This window comes from Canis aureus, chromosome 17 (assembly GCF_053574225.1).
Source record: "Canis aureus isolate CA01 chromosome 17, VMU_Caureus_v.1.0, whole genome shotgun sequence".
In the NCBI taxonomy this organism is placed as follows: Eukaryota; Metazoa; Chordata; class Mammalia; order Carnivora; family Canidae; genus Canis; species Canis aureus.
The window spans coordinates 45,148,830-45,170,030 of NC_135627.1; the positions used below are offsets into that span (position 1 = coordinate 45,148,830).

Consider the following 21,201-nt stretch of genomic DNA (forward strand, 5'->3'; position numbering starts at 1 on the left):
TGAGATTTATTCTTGGTATGCAAGGGTAGTTCAATATTTGCAAATCAATCAATGTGAAACATCACATTAACTAAGATGAAAGATAAAATCATATGTTCATCTCAATAGATGCAGAAAAGCATTTGATGGAATTCAATATCCATTCATGACAAAAACTCTCAACAAAGTAGGGTTAGAGGACACATATCACTACACAATAAAGACCACATATGAAAAGCCACAGCTAACATCATACTCAGTGGGGGGAAACAGAGTTTTTCCTTAGATCAGAATAAAATAAGGATGTCCACTCTTACCACTTTTATTCAACAGAGTACTGGAAGTTCTATCCAGAGCAATCAGACAACAAAAAGAAAACTGTCACTATTTGCAGAGGACATGATACAATATATAGAAAACCCTAAAGACTTCACCAGAAAACTACTAGAACTGATAAATTCAGTAAAGTTGCAGGATACAAAATTAATACGTAAGGGTAGGGGGAATGTGAATTCTCCAATTTTGTGGTTCTATTGTCTGGTAAGAGTTTAATTTTTCCCTTTTTCTTCTTTTCCTCTTCACGACCCAAATGGCCAAAGGAAGCTTTTTCCTTTCTTTTTGTCTTTTTTCTGTCCTACAAGCAATATATTTGAAGGATCATCCTTTAATTCCCTATTCTTTAACATTAGTCTTAATCTTTTAAATAGAGTCTGTCCCTTTAAATCACAAACTTTTCCCTTTATATGGCATCTAATACTTTGTAGGTTGCATGCCTGGCTCACTGTAGGGCACCTATCTCTTTAAATCTCCCACCTGGGGCCCTCAATTGGAACCTGTTCCTTTAAGATATGCATACTTTAAAACTGCATATCTTTCCTAATATGCCAAGTTACTTTAGTATTTTCAGATTTAGGGTAGATTTCATCTTTCTGGTAGTCATTCCTATTCATTCTCAAGCCATCATTTTCATCTCTCCTCTGCTTTTCCAATAGTTTTACAAGGTCTACCTCGAATCACCAAAGCCCCACATAGAACAGGGTTGGAGTGATAGTGTGTGGAACCATGGTGCTGGTTTTTATTAATGTTGTCTTTCTATCCTCAGCTATTTGATAGTTTTAGAATTCTCTGTCTTCACATAATGTTGAAAGTATGTTTTTTATATAGAATTTTCACATGTGGACAGTTATTTGTATAGTTTAAGAAGATTTGGGGACTTTGTTTACTGCACCATTTTCTAGCTATCAGAAGTCTGAGGGTACTTTGTTCAATAAATAAGTAAGCTGATTCTAAAATTCATATGGAAATGCAAAAGATTGAGGATAGTCAAATTACACTGAAGCAAAGATGAGGGTTTACGTTAATTGATACCATTTCTTCTTTTAAGTTTCATTAAACAAAACAGCAGATATGGGCATGGGGAAAGTCAATAAAACAATGAAACAGAATAGTATCTAAATATATAGATGCAATCTGGTTACTAGATCTTCAACCAAAATGCCAAGTCAATCCAATAGGGAAAGAAAAATCTTAACAAATATTACTGAAACTGAATATTTTGTATAAAAAAACAAATAAACCAGCCTCTTTCCTACTCCATACACCAAAATTAATTAGGACATATAATATCTAAGTATAACCCTAAAGCTTCTGGAAGCAATCATAAAAGTATATTTTCACAAACTTTGAGGTAGGCAACAATTTTTAGACAAAACATAAAATGTACTAATCATAAAAGAAAGAACTGACAAAATCGATCTTCACTAAAAATAAACATTTTTTAAGACTTCATTTATTCATTTGAGACAGAGAAAGAGTGATGTGGAGGGGGAGCAATAGAGAGATAGAGAGAGAGAGAGAGACGCAGACTCCCTACCAAGGGGAAGGCCAATGCGGGGCTTAGACTCCAGAACCCTGAGATCACAACCCAAGCCAAAGGCAGATGCCTACCTGACCAAGTCACCCAGATGCCCTCAAAATTAAACACTTCTAATATCAAAAGATACTATTAATAAAATAAACCAAAAAAAACATGGAGAAATACATTCACAGCATATGTCATTGTGAAAAGACTTATATCTTAGAACATATAAACAATTCCTACAACTCAATATCTAGAAGTCAATCCAATTTTTTAAGAGGGCAAAAAGTTCAAATAGACATTTCATAAAATAATATATACAAATGGCCAATAAGCACACGAAAAAGGGCTCAATATCTTAATAACTTTAGTCATCAAGAAAATGCATATTAAAATTACAATGAGAACCATTTCATATCAGCATAAATGGCTAAAATTAAAAGGATTGAAAACACTGAATTTTGGTAAGAAAGTAGAGACTCCAGATGTCTCACACATTGTTAGAGTGTAAAATTCACATCTGTGGAAATAAAGTGGCTATTTCTTATAAACATAAATCTATCCTATGATCCACCAACTCTACTCCTAGATATTTATTCAAGAGAAATGAAAACATAGGCCCACAAAAATACTGTCCAAGATGTTCACAATCTTATTGCTAATAACCAGACATGAAAAACAACCCAAAATGTCTATCAAAAGGAAAATGATTAAACCAACTATGGCATATTATCTTGTAATACTACTCAACAATAAAAGAATGAACTACTGATACAGGCAAGAACATGAAGGATTCTCAGAAACATGTTAAGCTTTTAAGAAGTCATATAAAAATAATTACATTTTTATGATGTCCGATTACAGGAAAATTCATGATGACAAATGTCAGAAAAAGATGACCTGGAGGGAACAGACCACTGAAAGGGACAAAGCATTCTTGGTAACAGAAACATTTTGTATTTTGTTTGGAATAGTGGTTACATTAAATGCCCACAACTATCAAAACCTATTCACACTAAACACTTAAGACCAACACATTTTAAAGTGTGTTAATTATGATGCAATTTAAAAAGTCACATCATTTTCTTTATTCAGTAAACATTTGAGTCTTTAGTCCTAGGAACTTAAAGATTAAAAAAAGAACATGGTCATTGATCTCCAATAAATTCAGTTTCAGTAAAGCTTAGGTGACTTGCAGAGACATATGAATAATAACAGCACAATGAGCTAGAGATAAAAGAAGAGTTATAGGAACTCAGAGAAAGGACACCTTCTTCCTGTTAGAGAAGACTTTCTATAAAAGATAACGACTATGTTTTAAAATGAAAGGCAGGGCACCTGGGTGGCTCAGTCACTTAAGAGACTTGACTTGATTGCAGCTCAGGTCATGATCTCTGGGTCCTAGGACTGAGACCTATGTCCGGCTCACCACTCAGCAGAGTCTGCTTCTTTCCCTCCCCCTCTTCATCTGCTCTTCCCTTCATCTTACCCCCCACCCCCACTCACATGCTCTCTAAAATAGAAATAAATAAATCTTAAAATAAGATAAAACAAAAGGCAAGAATCAACTAATTTAAATGGAGAAAAGCATTACAGACAGAAAGAGCAAGATGAGAAATGATACAATAATCAGATCCAATATACTGCATACAGGAGAGACCAAGTTAGGCTGATGCTGTTAATGAGCAGAAACTACAGAGAGGAAGGAGCAAGAAAGGAGGCCAGAGAGAAACAAGAGACCATACAAATCCATGTAAGGAAGACAGACTTCATCCTATAGGTGACAAAAAAATCTAAAGGTTAAACAACCATTTTAGATGACTTATCCTAATAACACTAGAAAAGATGGATTTGAGAGAGGAAGAAGGAGGCTCCTAATGTGCTCCAAGAATGAAGGCCTGAAGTGGAAAACTATTTAGAAGGTAAAACTGGCAGGACTGTCCCTTAATTTAAATATAAGAGAATGGTTAAGAGGCAAAACTGATTCTTAAGTGACTAGTGGGATGAGGGTATCACCGACTAAGCCAGAATATAAAGAGAAGAATTTGGGAGACTGGGGAAGAGAAGTATGGTTAGAAGCATGGGAGTGTGAGGTGTCTGTGATACTTAGTTCAAACTGTACAGCAAGTGGTCCATATACCAGTACACATTTTGAAACACAGGTGAGACTGATTTAGGGATAATTTGCATGTAGAAATCAGTTTAAACATGACATCAAATGAGATTCATCAGTTAAAGTAAAAAGAATGAGAAGGTGGAACAAAAATAAAATTTTGGTGTACCAACAGGGAAAGTAAGAAAAGGCAAGGGAAGGGTGGGATAAGAATACTATAAAAAGAGAGCAAATGAATAGTAAGAAAAGGATGAAGGGAACTAGCATTCTGCAGTGTTAGGGGAACAAGGAACAGTGAATTTCAAGAAGTGCGTTGACCAATATCCTCCAATGCAGCAAAGAGGTCAGTAAGGAAAGGCCTGAAATGGACCTCACCAAAACATCATTAGTAACCTCAGCAAAGGCATTTCAGTAGTGTGGAAGAAGCACAAGTCAGATTATAGCAAACAGCAGAAGCAACAAGTAGGTAGAGGTGAGAAAGCAGAAAATCATAGTTTCATTCACATACTGACTTGGGAATCACACTAAAAAAAGAAGGGAATCAGTAGTTGATCATATCAGCTCAGTCATGAAAAAGATGAGAGCAAGTATTCCCATCTGGCAGTAGTCACTGCTTTTTTATCAGTAGTCACTGCTTTTTTATCAATGTGTTTTTGATACTTCATCAGTCAAAAGAAATAACATTACTGCTCCTCTTCAAAAATCCAGATCCAAGAACTACATTATTAAGTCTTTCTTATCTTCCTTTAAAAATCATTACACTTCAAAATATCTTATTTTTAAAGTATTTTTACAAAAATATAAATGCAAATATAAATTATATATATTGTTTTAAAAATAAGTACCTTTATTTTCAAAAGGTATTTGGTTTTGAGGCACTCAACAAACTTATGAACTCTTAAGCAAAAAATATCAAAATACCACCAGCACTAACACTAACTAAATAAATAGTATTAACTGCTTTTATTTTTAAATTCTGGGGGAGGAAAGAAACAAGACAAGGACACTGCAAGCAAACCAGAATTCTCCATTTCTTCGATTTCCCCTAAGAAAAAATTCACTGAAGTTTATCTCTAAAAAATGTTTGTCTTTAAATGTCCCTGCCTGAATATTGATCTTTCAACCCATCCTTGAAATAAAAGCCAGAGTGATCTTTGTAAACTCAGCAAATCTGATCTTTTCATGACCCTGATTTAAAACTCTCAATGGATCTCTGGTTCAGGGTGGTACTTGGGGAATCCATCAAGTCATCCATACAAGGTTGGGCTATTGGAGAAAAGAGAACAATTCAATTTGCAAATATGTTACAATTTGATTTGCAAAATTAATCATTATTTTTACAGAAAAACTAATACACTCTTCAAAACTATTATATTTTTTAAGTGTATGGATGAGCTATCAAGATTGCATTGGTCTATTTAATTTAGCTAAAATTCAGGGCTTGGTTTTCTCAGTAATGGCATTTGCCTATTAATGGTTACATTTGTTAAAAGGCATGTCTGTTTGTTGTCACTATATTAGTGATACCTCAATATACCACAGTGGTTAGGTGAAGTGTAAATGTTCTGGTGAAACAGTAATGTAATTTCTATGTGAGAATAATGTCAAAAAATAGAAACTGTGAGATAGAATCCCAGTGAATATGAATCCTATATGGTGGGACTGGCAACTCATCAAGTTTGAGGACTTATCTCCAAAAAGGAAAAATACGAATGAGTATAAAAATGGATATTGAGTCAACTAATATTCGACAAAGCAGGAAAGACTATCCACTGGAAAAAGGACAGTCTCTTCAATAAGTGGTGCTGGGAAATTGGACAGCCACATGCAGAAGAATGAAACTAGACCATTCTCCTACACCACACACAAAGATAAACTCAGAATGGATGAGAGATCTAAATATGAGACAAGAATCCATCAAAATCCTATAGGAGAACACAGGCAACACCCTTTTTGAACTTGGCCACAGTAACTTCTTGCAAGATAGTCTATGAAGGCAAGGGAAGCAAAAGCAAAAATGAACTATTGGGACTTAATCAAGATAAAAAGCTTCTGCACAGCAAAAGATACCGTCAACAAAACTCAAAGACAACCTACAGAATGGGAGAAGATATTTGCAAATGACCTATCAGAGAAAGGGCTAGTATCTAAGATCTATAAAGAACCTCATAACTCAACAGCAAAGAAACAAACAATCCAATCATGAAATGGGCAAAAGACACGAACAGAAACTTCAGAGAAAGACTTGGACATGGCCAACAAGCACATGAGAAAATGCTCCGCATCACTGGCCATCCGGGAAATACAAATCAAAACCACAATAAGATACCACCTCACACCAGGGAGAATGGGGAAAATTAACAAGACAGGTAACAACAAATGTTGGAGAGGATGTGGAGAAAAGGGAACCCTCTTGCACTGTTGGTGGGAATGCGAACTGGCGCAGCCACTCTGGAAAACTGTGTGGAAGTTCCTCAGAGTTAAAAATAGATCTGCCCTATGACCCAGCAATTGCACTGCTGGGGATTTACCCCAAAGATACAGATGCAGTGAAACAGGACACCTGCACCCCAATGTTTATAGCAACAATGTCCACAATAGCCACACTGTGGGAGGGGCCTCAGTGTCCATTGACAGATGAATGGATAAAGAAGATGTGGTCTATGTATACAATGGAATATTCCTCAGCCATTAGAAACGACAAATACCCACCATTTGCTTCAACGTGGATGGAACTGGAGGGTATTATGCTGAGTGAAGTAAGTCATTGGAGAAGGACAAACATTATATGGTCTCATTAATTTGGGGAATATAAAAATTAGTGAAAAGGATTAAAAGGGAAAGGAGAGAAAATGAGTGGGAAATATCAGTGAGGGTGACAGAACAGGAGAGACTCCTAACTCTGGGAAATGAACAAGGGGTAGTGGAAGGGGAGGTGGGCGGGGGGTGGGGGTGACTGGGTGATGAGCACTAGGTGATATGCTATATGTTGGCAAATTGAACTCCAATAAAAAAAATATACCCCACCCCACAAAAAAAGAATGATACTGAGGGCTGCCCGGGGGGCTCAGCAGTTTAGCGCCATCTTCAGCCCAGGGCCTGATCCTGCAGACCAGGGATCGAGTCCCACGTCAGGCTCCCTGCAAGGAGCCTGCTTCTCTCTCTGCCTGTGTCTGTGCCTCTCTCTCTCAGTGTCTCTCATAAATAAATAAATAAAATCTTTAAAAAAAATTTTTTTAATGGATATTGAAACACTGGATTTTATGAGACTCTTTGTGCCTAGTCCCCTGAACACTGTTAAAAAACTTCATCTGCAATTTTTGTCAAATCAAGGCATGACATTTTTTTATGAATTTAATTTCTAATCTAAAACAACTTGTTACAAGTAAATTAGGTTAAGTATGATTAGCTACCAAATATGTTTTGTTATTTAAAGACAAAGTTCTATATTTTACTCAGGATTGATATGTTTTAACAGGCTTTACAACCTCCTATCCACTGTTTCCTCCCCTTAAGCAGTATGATTTGATAAAAACTATCTGGAGTCTAGGTTTTCTATAAAATTCAAAAGTTGTCCAGGTGTGATAGAAATTCTCAATTGAAAGCAATGAAGGATTTCTATCTGCCCTAGGACATAATGGAAAAGTTCTATTAAAATCAGTAGACCATTTCAAAAACACCTGACAATTCTGTGCTTGATAGAAAACCCCACTGCAAGTAGTGGCACATTCCTATCAAATAGTTAGGATTTACTAATCTGTGAGGCAGCTCCATTCATACCAGTCATCACAAATAAGGATATAAACAAGGATCATGGTTGTTCTATAAAGTTATTTTTGACAAATATTGGACAAGTAGTATATACTACTTATTCCAACCTCTTCTAAGTAATAATAGACTAACGAATCTACTTCACTAATTACTTAGGATTGAGGCAAGTAAACTTTTTCTGTAAAGGGGCAGAGAGTAAAACTTGTCTTTTTTCAAGCCATAAGATTTCTGTCACAACTACTCAACTCTGCCCAGAGCACAAAAACATAGTGTAGCTGTGTATGAATAAAACTTTATTTATAAAAGTAAGCATAAGGTCAAACTGGGCCATAGCTTGCCAACTCCTTACTTAGAATAAAGCTATACAATCTTTTTTCCCTAAAAACTAGACTCAAAAGATGTCTTTCTTAAAAAATGTCTTTAATCTGGAATGCCTGTGTGGCTCAGGGGTTGAGTGTCTGCTTTTGGCTCAAGGCGTGATCCCAGGTTCCAGGATGGAGTCCGCATCAGGCTCCTTGCAGGGAGCCTGCTTTTTCCTCTGCCTAAGTCTTTGCCTCTCTCTCTTGAATAATTAAAGTCTTTTAAGAAATGTTTTTAATCTTTAAAAAATTATAATGTTCCATAAATTTACATATTTACTTAACTGGCTCCAAACATTTAATTTTTGAGGACATCTCATTACTGCTTAAATGAAATCTTTATTTTAAACTAAAAGGCAAATACTTGATAACACTGCAGCATTTCAACAAGAGTATTAAATTACCTGCCTTCAGCTTCTGAGACTTAGTAAATTCACATGCAAAATAAGAGATTGAATATTGACAGTTTTCTCTCTCAAATGTCTATCTATTCTTCCTGTACAAGTAAAATAATATTATATGAAATATTCTATCCATCTGTATCATTTATTTTAATTTAAGGCACCAACATTTATAAGATTACCAAATGGTAAGACGTACTTTATAATGAGATTCAAAACCCACAAGATACAAGGATTTTGTCTTTATCAAAGTAATCCTCTAAGAGACTATACAAGATATTCTAAAATAAAGGACAACTTTAAAATAAATAAAATATCAGAAATCCATATATGTGCAAATTACATGAGTTTACTGGCAAAAGTAAGTTATGAGAGTCCAGGCTTAATATGCAATAGAAAGACTGCAAGTATTTAGTGGGTCCTCAGCATATGACAAGCAGTGTTCCCAACCCTTTGTGTGTATCAACTCATTAATCCTCCTAAGTATACCATAGGTTAGGTGCTACAATTGGCACCACTTAACAGATGAGCAAACTGAGGCATCAAGTAATTAATTGATATACTCAATGTTATAGTTAATCAACATCCAAACCAGGACTGACCCTGGCTCAAGGGAGTTGAACTTCAGAGTCTATGCTTTGGACTCTGGCAGGTATATTTGTATGTCAAACGTACCTCAATTAAACCTTAAAATAAAATCAAGAATTTTAGTAGGTATAAATTTAACTTAAAATCAAGGGTACATAGAACTGTTTTCATAACCATTTTTTTCCTCAGTAATTGCTCATGGCAACCCAGTTTTGTGATATAATTATAATTAATTTTAATTAACTAATAATTCTAAAATAAATTAACTATTCAAAATCATGTAATATACTAATCTCAGTTCCAAACACAAATCAATTCCAGCTCAAAAGCCTGCTCCTCTTCCACAGTGCTGACTTCCTGCTGACTTCTAGATCATGTATACTGGGTACTTAGGCAAAAAGAAAAAAAAAAAATTGGTACTGCTGTGGAGCAATACAAGACAAGCCGTAACAGCAACAAGCACGCTGAATATAATAAAAGCATTCAGTCAAACAGCCTATTTTTCCACTTTGAAAATACATTTCTTAGATACATAGAAATCTATAATCATACATTTTTTAAATACACTTTCGCTTAAGGCAGTATAGCATTACCAGTAACGATAAACAATTCAATTTACACATGAAAGTTATTGTAATGAGGTAAAACATTTTAAAAGACCACCAACAGTCCAACTCAATTTTATTTTCCATGAAAACATGTTTAGGCAGGAATAATCCAAGCCATGTCAAGCAATATTAGCCAATATGACGACAATGGCACAGATAAGTCTCATAACACCAATTGTAAACTAATATTAGTTTATATTAATTCATAACTAAAAGTATAAGAAAGTTACAAAATACAGTGGAAAGGTATTACCTCATAACAAACATTACCATTCTTTAGTATGTCACACTAGGTATCCACCACATGATTAACCCAAGAAGGCTTTCAATCCCCTTTTATAAGCAAACATAATATATACATACAAACTAGTAATTATTATGGAGTGACATATAATTAGGGAAAGAGAGCTTTGCAAACTAAAAGATCCTTTACAAACATAAGATTATCACTCAAAATAACAAAAAATTTTAAAGTAGAATATTAACAAGTAAATTAAATAAAAAATATAAAATCATTCATTCATACCAAATTCACGCAACTTTACCATAATTTGAATAGTATCACTAAATGAAAAGTTCAAAATGTGTTCAAGTAGAAGGGAACTACTTCAAACGTAGTGGATGGATCTGTGCCAGCCTTCAAACTCTTTGTTACTGCTTCATGATGGAATAAGTACAAAAACTGAGGTAAGCATTTAGAATCTCTTAGAGCAATTTGATATTGCTAAAGATTTTATACTTTACAAAAGTATTGATGTGTGAAAAACTGGAAATTTTTAAAATTGGCAGACAGCTTAAGAATCATTGAGCTAGGGGATTAGCACCTGCCTTCCGCCCAGGGCATGACCCTGGAGACCCGGGATCAAGTCCCACATCAGGCTCCCTGCATACAGCCTGCTTCTCCCTCTGCCTGTGTCTCTGCCTCTCTCTCTCTCTCTCTCTCTCTCTCATGAATAAATAAATAAAATCTTTAAAAAAAAAAAAAAAAGAGAGAGAGAGAGAGAATCATTGAGCTAGACCACATTTCCCAGAATCCCTCTCAGGCAGGTGAGACTAAGTTCTCCGAAACCAAGGAAGTGACGTGTGCCCCTTTTCCCATCAGGGAACTGGCTCTGGCTCTCAGCTGTCCTTTCCTTTCTGGCTATCTAAACTCAGATGTGGCAGCTACTCTGCTACATGCATGAAAACAATGACAATACCCTAAATGGTGCTTCTCAAACTTTAATGTGAAAAAAAAAAAAAAAAAAAACAAATCACTGGGAAAATCCTGTTAAAACACAGATGTTGCTTCAGTAGCACTAAAATTCTACATTGTTAACAAGCTACTGAGTAATGCTAATGCCACTGGTTCCAGGACCATACCTGGAGTAGCATGTGTTAGGGGACAACAAAACAGTAAGGTAGGGGGAAAAAGAAAACAAAAAACAGTAAGGTGGAAGGAACCTGGGTCCACAAATGACAGCACAAACCAGATTCCCCATCACTATGGGTTCTTCTGTGATGAGGAGGATAAAAAAGGCCATGATTTTTAGACCTTTGTAATATGGGGTCTTTGTACATTCCCCTAGATTATAGTCTAATACAGAGCAGTTCTGTAAATATTAGAAAGGTGTACCTCATGTCAGTTTTGCATTTTAATCAAAATAGTATCAATATAAATTCTTATTCACATAAGTATAAACTGGTAAAACTTCAAGGCCCTATGGCCTTTTCAAGATAATCAGACTTCGGAATGCACACTATGATTTCTGTTATGTATCATTTAAATATTATCACTCTACACCCATTAATGCCTACACCACTACACTGGACTATCTTTTTCAAGACGTCAAATCAAAATTTAATGAGTAAAATGGCAGGTGCTCTGTGTAACAAAGAAAAGCTAGATGTGCTTACCAACAAAGTTAAATGTTATTTTGGGTGGTTACTTTGCTCCAGCAATGATGTAAACACAGACACAAAAATGGGCACTGAAATTTCATGGTATTGATATTGCAACCATATTTTTAATATATGTATATAAAATACATATTTATCAATGATTAATTACCAAATAAACACCTAGTTAACATATGTTTATAAGGACTTCTGATAAATGCATAATTAAATAAACAAAGAAAAAAGGTAAAAAAGCAATTACAATCAAGAAAAAGCAGTCAAATAATTTATCAGCAGCAACCAAAATAAGGAAACAGTACATCCTGATCCTGTAAAACTTCAAAACGTCCAAAGAAGAGTCTGATAGAGCCTAGGTACTAACCCTGTACCATCCCTCTTCTAGAAGTACAACTAAGGAAAGAAGTCAAATCAACAAAGTCCTGGAGAAACCTCACTATTACTCACAACTTAGAGGGAAACAAATGGAAAGACACAGCAGGCAGCCTGGACAACAGATCATGGCAAACTCCCAGGAGCAAAGCCCCTGCGTCCCAACCTAGGCTATCCGCTCAGGCAGAAATGGTCAATACTATCTGCCATTCTGAATATGGTAAACTGAGGAAGGCCACTGAGAAGAAGCCTATTTTACACTCTTTGGGACCTAACTAGCAACATATCCATGGTCTTTTTTGATGTTCATAATTGAAAGTTAAAAGAACAACTTGTGCTTAGCAGGGTCCTCCTGTTAAAACCCAATGGACTGGAACCCTGTGCCAGCTTACTAAATTGGAAAATGTCCAAGTGCCTACTGCTTTGCTTCATCAAAGGCCACAGAATGAATTACAACCTCATCATCCTAATGCCTTTCTAACCAGGGACCCTGAGGTAACAAGCAATTCTGAAACATCAAAAAGAAAACTAAAAACGTGTAGCATCTCATAAAATATCAAATGAGTAAAGAAATAACTAGGACCTAGGACAAACATACTAAAAACAAACTTCCGAAAATAGTTTCTATTAATGCTGCTTTGAGACTCTTGAGACATTTCAAACTCCTACAGAAACAGCTGGTTGTCCCATGCAAAGAAATGTCATCAACATTTTTGTAAGTGTATGTGTTTGTGTTCAGTAAGTATATCAATAAGTAGAGAAAGCATTAACAGGTTATTTCCTGCATTTTTTTTCATAAAACTGATTTTTTTTAAATTTCATGTTCATTTCACAAGTAAAAGTTTTCTACTCTATACAAAGCTTGAATAAATTTCATGTTCCTTGAGAACACAAAAACAGTATGATGAAACATACTGAGACTAATTACAATAGTACTAATATTCTATTCCACAAGCATCTCTGTGTCTGCTGTGGACCTTGGGCCCTGCTACATGCTAAGAATGCTATAGAAATATGAGAAGACCAGATTTTTGTCTTACAGGAGCTTACAAAATATCAATCAAGCTATTTTAACTAATTAGAAAAACGAAATATTCACTTATTTCTTTGGATTACACTCTAATAAGAGTATTGGAATATATTTATGGAAAAAAGGAAAAATTATTTCACTCACTTTATCATGACCATCTATCAACTTTCTGGACACTTAAACTTGCATACATTCCTATTTCTCCTTCAAAACAAAAGTTAAACTGAATTAATTCCAAAAGCCATTATAAAATGCTGGCTTAATTTACTTAGGAAGTTTTCCCACAAGCATTTAAGTTTAATATTTCACATTCTGCATTTTTAAAAAATATGCCTTTATTTTCAAACTTCTTGAGGTCTTGCTTAGGAATTAGGAAAATAAAAATGTTTTTTTCTTAACATCTTCACTTAATATCCATGATAGACTGTCTTCTGAAAAGCTGCAGCTGAATTTTATTTGCATTTTATATTTAGAGGAGTTTTGAGGGAATAGGGGTGGAATTTTAAAAAGGGGCCTTCAGCTACCTATATTAAAAATGTCTTAAAAACTGAATCTCTAGTATCAGCAAGTCAGTAAGCCAATAGTGACCTAAGCAAAGAATCTTATCACAGAGCTCTTAAAGATATGTCCATTTTGTATTTTCAGAAAAGTCAATGATCCCCATATTCCAGTGCTTTTTCCTCTCTTTGGCAGCTCCTAATAGGCTAATTCTCTCTTAAAATGTTGAAATTTCTCCCAGCTTGAACCTAGCCTCTTCTTACTCCAAAGCTTTATTTTTTAGATCATAGATCAGTGCTATCTAACAAAGACATAATATAAGCCGCATATTTAATAGTAAAAAGAAATGTAAAATTTAATGAATTTTAATACAATATATTGACATTATTTCAATATGTAAACAATATAAAAATGAACATGAGACATTTACATGCTTTTTTGTACTAAGTCTTCCAAACCCAGTCTGAATTTTATATTTACAGCACATCTGAATTTGAGTTAGACATATTTCAGGTATTCAACAGCCACATATGGCTAATGTCTACCACACTGGACAGTGGAGCCTTAGATGATCTCACCCATGCACTGCTTCAATCATCAACTATACTTGAATGAATCCAAATTTATAACTCTAATCCAGTCTTCTTCTTAGTACAGGATTAGTATTTCCTAATGTCTAACTGGTATCTTATTTTAGATAACATAAAGCCACCTCACACTCAAATAATGTCCAATTTCAATTCATGATCCACGCTTCGAAAGTGTTCTTTTTCTAATACTCCCTATCCAACCGTATTGTAATCAATTCAGGTATAAAAGCCAGAAACCTAGAAATCAGTCCCTTAACACCACCTCTTTCTTTCCCATATACAATCCATCTAAAAGTTCTGTCCATTTTACCTCGTAAAGATCACTCAAATCAGCCTCTGCTCTTCCTCTGAATCATCACCACCACTCTATCCGTCCACCTACTCATGCCAAGCTCGGAGCCATTTTCTTCAATGCAAGCAGTTCTCAAAATTTAACTATGATGTCATTCCTCTGTCAACCCTCCCATCTCCTGATAAAACTTTCCAATTGATTTCTACTGCCTCCAGAATAAAAGCAAGGCCCAAGCTACATGATCTAGACCCTAAGTATCTCCCATCCCATCTCCTTATACTGTACCTATCTTATCCTCCACTCATCCCAGGCCTTCAGACCTTTGTTCTCACCATGCTCCCTACGCCCTATGAACTTTGCATATGCTTCTTTACCCTTACTTAACCAATTTAATTCTCACTCATCCTCCAGATCTCAGGGACGCATTCTTTGACCACTTCAAAGACACCAAATTTCCCTTCTACAAGCTCTTCTAGAACCGTGTCCCTTTTTACTTACCTCTAGTTTATTTTACAGATGCGATGTTTGAATATGTAATTAATGGCTTTCTCTCCATAAGACCACATCTGATTGTACTAAAGAAAGTGTCTGCTACAGCAAGATGTTTAATAATTATTTGTTGAATGAATGCATCAATGAATCTGCCTTGTTTTTCCCTAGACAAAGACTAGACACCATATGAGATAGCATATACAACACATCCTGCTTACACATCATTAGTTCTGGAAAGTCTTCCAGACTTCTCAAGTTAAACCAGTGTATAACATGTTTAAATTCTGACTGACTTGTAAATCACTGCAAAAACAAATGGTGCCTCGTGTAGAAGAGGCATAAACATTTACTACATGTATTTCAGTATACACATTACTATATAGGGTTACACACTGCTCTGCAATATTGTAAAGACTTACTGTTATAAAGATACCGTACTTTCCACAGCACTGTCCTAAGAGGAGGGTAGCTATTTGTCTGCACTTTAAAGGCAGTGTAAGACTGTAGTAAGTGTAAAAAGGCAGTGTAAAAACTGTAGTAAGTGTAAGAAGCACTCACACATGCACACAGACACACACCCATAGAGTAGGAGTGTGAAACCTGTAGAGGTTACACTAAGGTACACATAGGCTCTGTCCAGTCCTGAGTATGATGTGGTTCTTTTCTCTTTCTCTATATCACCAGGGTGCTTTTTTTCTGCTCTCCAAACCTTTGATTTGACACCCCTGTTAATATTTTACATTATCACAATGCATTTTTTGCCCCTTTTCTTCTGCTTTTGTTTTTATCCTATGACTCCACAAATGTTTCTCAATTTTTACATAAAATGTTTTGCATTGCTTGGGGTACAGTCTACTTCTTCTAAAAATCATGTGGAAGTAAAGACTTCTTCAGCTACTTCCAGATTCTATACCTTACAAAAAGTCAGAATTTCTAGATAGATGGGACTTAACTGCCACATGATAAGTCAAACTGCCAATATTCTTCTTTTGTCAAAAAGAGAAAACATAAGCCAAAAAAGTTGGTAGAGTTATATTTTTATGGTTCTTGAAATGTTACTATGTAATTTTTACTTGATTTAGCAAATGCTGCTGTGTGAGAGGAGAAAATTATTTTCAACTTGCTGAGGTAGCAAGTTTCTTTTTATACCCCCTTTATGCTTGAGGCAGTCAAGTCTACAGGCAGTTGAAACTAGATTTATAGGTTATTCACCAAAATATCACAGCAAATAGCACCTTGAAACCTTAAAACTTGAACAGTTTAATAGAACATCCAAGCGTTTTTAGCAGTTTATAGTATCAGTAGAAGCCACCAGGCAGTATGTAACATATTTTAAAACAGAAGGTCAACAAGGCTTATTACTGTTGAACTATAATTTCACAAACAACATAAACCAAAGAGATGGTTATAAATGCTCATTAAAGAAATGGGAAATGATTCAAAATAGGATATCTCTGATAAGCTCCCCTGAAACCAAATATAAAGCAATTGGTTTCTTCCAGTGTTCTTCAACATCATGTATTACTATTTCAGCTAAAAAGTGTTTTAATGGTTCTAAACCTTTCCAACAGTGTACCAAGAGTTATGTTTACATCAAAATGGCAGTAACAAAATATCTTACAATTCTAGATAATAAAATATCTTGCACTTAATATACAACTTATAAAAAACTACCAATATTCCTTAGAAATATACTTATGCCTAAGAGTTATGTTGGAATGAGGGAGCAACACTTCAGATACTCTTTGTGTAAACTTTTATTGTATGACTGCTACCAACAGTGTAGCACATAAAGGTAAAGTTATATTGATAGCTGTAAAGGTTGCTTCTCATTTGAACATAGATCACTCATCAGCAATCTCCTGAAGAAGAGGTATATCATTCAAAAAACAGAAGTCATACAAGAAAGGTGCAGAGTGAGCTACAGAACAGGAATCTGACTTTCTTGGTCTTGATTATTAATGTGTTTGGGAGGAAGCTTCTACATAATGGCATCTGGAAAGAAGCTCTCCATCTGTGGATAAGTGAAAAGTTAGAAATCAGAAATTCCAGGAAGATGTCCTGAAGTACCACTTTGGAATAGCTATTTCAGAAGAGCATTCACTTTATACTCCATACTGCCACTGTGGTTCCTATTTTATTTATCTCACAGTTGTTCTTCTCTAGTACTAAATTTTGATAAAGACCTTTAAAAAAGAAGATTTATTTATTCATGAGAGACACAGACTGAGAGAGAGAGAGAGGCGGACACAAAGGCAGAGAGAGAAACAGGCTCCTTGAAGGAAGCCCAATGCAGGACTCGATCCCGGATCCCGGGATCAGGGCCTGAGCCGAAAGCAGGCACCCAACCGCTAAGCCACCCAGGCATCCCTTGATAAAGATTTTTATAAGCTGTAGTCTTTCTTAGTCGTTCAAAGGTAAAAGATAGGGAAAGGAGTTTGGTGGTGTACATTTGGGCCAGAGGATGGTCAGTATGGTGGGAGCATAATCAGAGAAAGAACACAAAAGAGAAGGTGAAATTCAAGGGGAACAAGGTAAGAAGACCTTTGTGTTCATCCTTCTATTTTCCCTCTAACCCTGCCCTCCTCACCAAAAACACAAAAACAAAAATCCCAGAGCACAACCTGGTTAAGCCTTGTATGTTAGAAATCTAGAGTTTCTAAGAAAATATGTTCCTTCAGAATTAAATGGAAATGAAACATTTCTAATGCTACCTTAGGGTGTCTTGGACTCCATACTACTGGGTAAGGCAAAGACATACCATATAGTACCTTAACTTTTCAGATACTCTTCAGACTTTGAAAAATAGAAAATTAACCATTTTCAGATAACCTTAATCAGCACTTAGGTGAGCCATTACAAGTTAAAGCTTTCTTTGTTTGCAAAACCACTACTCCTCAGCCTAAGCACCTTATCTTTCCCAAAGAAGTAAATTTACACACTACAAAATGCACTTTCATCTAATTTTCTATTTTAAAATGTGTTATTTTTTTTTTATCAATAATTTATAACAGAAGTGGTCACCATGGCTTGATGGAAAAGAGTTTTTAATCTTTATTCCTTTTCAGGTCCTACAAGTAATTAAGCATATAGAGTAAGTACTAAGAAAAATGGTTTTGTCGGTGACAATAACAGAGAACCCTAAGAGTTAAAGGAAGCTCAGAATGTCAGAACCGGAATGAATTGGTCAAAGCTACTCTATGGTCATAAATTCTTCCAGTGGTCTTCTCTGCCTAAACCTTTGAGATTCTGTATTTTAACATAGTAAATCTCTACTTAAATATGGAATCTAGACAGGCTACTTGAACACACAGGAGATCCTCTTCTCTTCTTTGGCACAAATCTAATATGTTCAAGACCCATTGAGAATCACATGCAAACCTCTAGAGAAGCCTAACTAGACCCTCAGATTACTATTGCCTTTATGAGTCACTGCCATACAAAACCAACGTCTGGTGGAAGAAGAAACTTGTTAAATATATCACTTGCAACATAAAGTGACAAATGTTACAATATAACATTGCTGGGCGCTTATAACAAAATAACAATAAAGGGAGGTCCTATCAAAGCTTGGGTAGAGACCCCTGCTATAGAATTCTGATTCACAGGGGCATTCTCAGGTTAATTGTAACAGATTTTATTGAGAACCTACACTGTAGTGTTAGCTCCCTGGCACTACAATACACAGAAAAATAAGTTGTTGTTTCCTACCTTTAAGGAGCTTGTACTCCAAAAAAGAAAAATTTAGTAGGTGTTTAGAACCAACCTAAATGATAGACTAGCCTTTGGAGGTGGGGTCAAGTTGGAAAGAAGTAAAAGCCTAAGTTTGTAAATGAAATCATATAACTAGGTGGAAGCACTAAGGCTCAATCCAACGAAGAATGGGGAAAAAGTAGAAGAATGATCCAAGATTATTCAAAACAGCCTTGTGAGGTAAAGAAAACGAAGGTAGAGATTCCAGAACAAAAATAAAACTGAGCAAGGTGAGTTTTTTAACTCCACAATCTGTTACCCTAATGGTGCTCTACACACAAACTGTGGGAACAACTCCTCTCCCCAGTTAAACGCACCAGATTTGGAACCGGGCTAGGCTCCCTGTGCTGGCCTTTCAACTCCACAACGTCCTAGCTAGGTCAGGAAAGCCCCCTTTTTACAGTTCTGTGCCTGTCTCCTCACCTGTAAAGTGAGACGCCTGTAGAGCCCAGAGCCTCTCCCTCAAAGCACAGGTGTTACCACATCGCTCCCATCAAAAACTTTATCCACCAAATCAACTCCATTATCTCTTAGGCGCCTGCCGCCTCCGTAACCTGGGCCCAACCTTTCTCATTGGGTACCCTCCACACTCCCACGAACCCACAAGCATCTATTGTCAGTTCCGCAAACCAATAAGCACTTCCCTACTTTCTGGGTCGCATCTCCAGTGGCTGTCGAGAAAGCCTGTTTCCTCACCGCCTTTCAAAACCCACTCCCTCCAGGACGTGAACTCTCCCTCCCCTCCAACTCCGTAGCGCATCTGCCGGGCCCTCTGTCGGGTTGGCCACTCTTTTCCCGTTTGCGGTTCGTTGGTGGTGGTGTTTTGTTTTGGTCTTGTTTTGTTTTGGTTTGTTTTTTTGCATTATTTGTTCGTTCAAGGTCTCCCTCTCTCCTCTTTTTCACCACGACAGTGAACTTCCAGGGAGCTGGGGCAAACCTGTTCTCATCCTCCTTCCCACCACCCTTCCTCTCCTCCTTTGCAGGCCCGGAAAACCTGTTCCCTTATTAAACTGCATGGTCACAACTCTAAGGGCCTGGAGTTCCAGTAACTCCTTAATGTCGCATAATTTTTATTTTTATTATGATTTTTTTTTTTTTTTTTTTTTTTTTTTTACTGCTTTCAGATTCTCAAATCTTCACAACAACACGTCTTTAGAAACCAGAACACAGCCGTCGCTTTCAAGAAAAGTTTCTACGGCGCAGCCACACGGGTTGACAAGGAGGTCACTCCTAGCTCCAGAAGTTGTGTGTGTGCCATGGAGGGCGGCTGCACGGCGGTCGGCACGCCGCTGCTGCCGGGACGGGACGAACCCCCGGCGGCCCGGCCCGGGCGGCGGCTGCACAGGGCTGGGCTCCGGCGGCTCCGCAACTTGCAGCGGCCGCGCTCGGTTCCCCGCAGCCCTCGCCGCCCCCCGCCCCGCCCCGCCCCGCCCGCGGCAGCACTCGGCTCCCGGGCCGCCCCCGCCGCCCCCGGCCCGGTCCCCGGCCCCGGCCCCCGCCCGCAGCCCGCAGCCCAGGCCGCGCCGCCGCCCCGAGGGGCGCCCGGGGGACTCTCCCGCTCGGCTCCGCGTGGCGCCGGGGGCGGAGCCGGCCCGCAGGGCCCCGGGAGCGGCCGGCGGCCTCCGCCTACCCCGACACGCACCCGCCGCCCCCGACCCCAACAACCCTCCGCGGGGCCCCGGCCCGCGCCCGCGCCCGCTGCCGGGCGGCCGGCGGGACTCGCCACTTACCAACCCGCCTGGGACAACGCCGCGCCGGGGACCTCAGACATGGTAGCTGCTTAGGCCGGGGGTGGGGGTGGTGGTGGCGGGGGGGGCTGGGGTGGGGGTGGGGGGGAGGCCTCCTACTTGAGACCAAAAAAAAAAAAAAAAAGAAAGGGAAAAAAAAAAAACCGAAAGAAAAGAAAAGAAAAAAAAAAAAAAAAACTCCTCTGGTCGGCACTGCAACTGGGCATGCTCAGTGCGGCCGGCGCTTCCGCGTGCGGGTTCCGCTCGCCGCGTTTTCCGAGCGGCCGCGGGGGCCGGGCCGGGCCGGGCGGGGGCCTGGAGCCGCGGGTCCGCCTGGGAGCGGGGGCCGCGAGACTGCTCTCCGCCGCGGGCCCGTGATGGTGTTTTGGTTTTTTTGTTCTGTTTTGTGTTACTTTTCGGAGTTGCACACCTTGGAAGCTGATGAGGACGTTTTGGGTTTGTTTTTTCTTTTTTCTTTCTTTCCCCCTTCTGGAATACAAAGTAACGTCCGCGTGTCCAGCGTCGGCAGGTGTCCCCTCACCGGCGGCCAGGCGGAGCTGGACCCGAGACGCACGGGTCGGTGAGCCAGGGCTTCCCGCTCGGGGACGGTAAAACTCAACCACAAAGGTGTTGCCAGCCACTCCGCAGACGACAAGTTTCCTTTTTTTTTTTTTTTTTTTTTTAAATAAAGACTCACTCTGCGCTTCGATCTGCCCCGACGCAAAGAAAATACGGTCGCACTGTTTTCAAGCCCCGCGCCCCGCCCCCAGCCCCGACCGCAGGCAAATCAGCTCGTAGAGGACCCGAGAAACCCTGAAGTTAAGGAGCATGGGTAAACCGGGCGGTTGTGTCAGTGCCTGTTTTCTCTGTCGCG

General features: G+C 38.1%; 1 protein-coding gene across 12 annotated transcripts in view; it reads right to left on the bottom strand.

Moving 5' to 3' along the window:
• Positions 1-20,946, bottom strand: part of TDRD3 (tudor domain containing 3) — a 169,407-nt gene extending 148,461 nt beyond the window's left edge. For 3 of the 12 annotated variants that reach the window (XM_077855463.1, XM_077855459.1, XM_077855460.1), the window contains exon 1: positions 20,758-20,946. Coding sequence is in view for 7 of the 12 variants with exons in the window: in XM_077855455.1 (XP_077711581.1) it covers positions 20,331-20,371 (41 nt within the window). In the remaining 5 variants the exon portion in view is untranslated. Of the gene's footprint in view, positions 1-19,023; positions 19,167-20,330; positions 20,461-20,757 lie in introns of those variants that run through there. The other 9 variants (XM_077855455.1, XM_077855452.1, XM_077855451.1 and 6 more) reach the window with 5 other exon arrangements.
• Between the last annotated feature and the right edge of the window lie 255 nt (positions 20,947-21,201).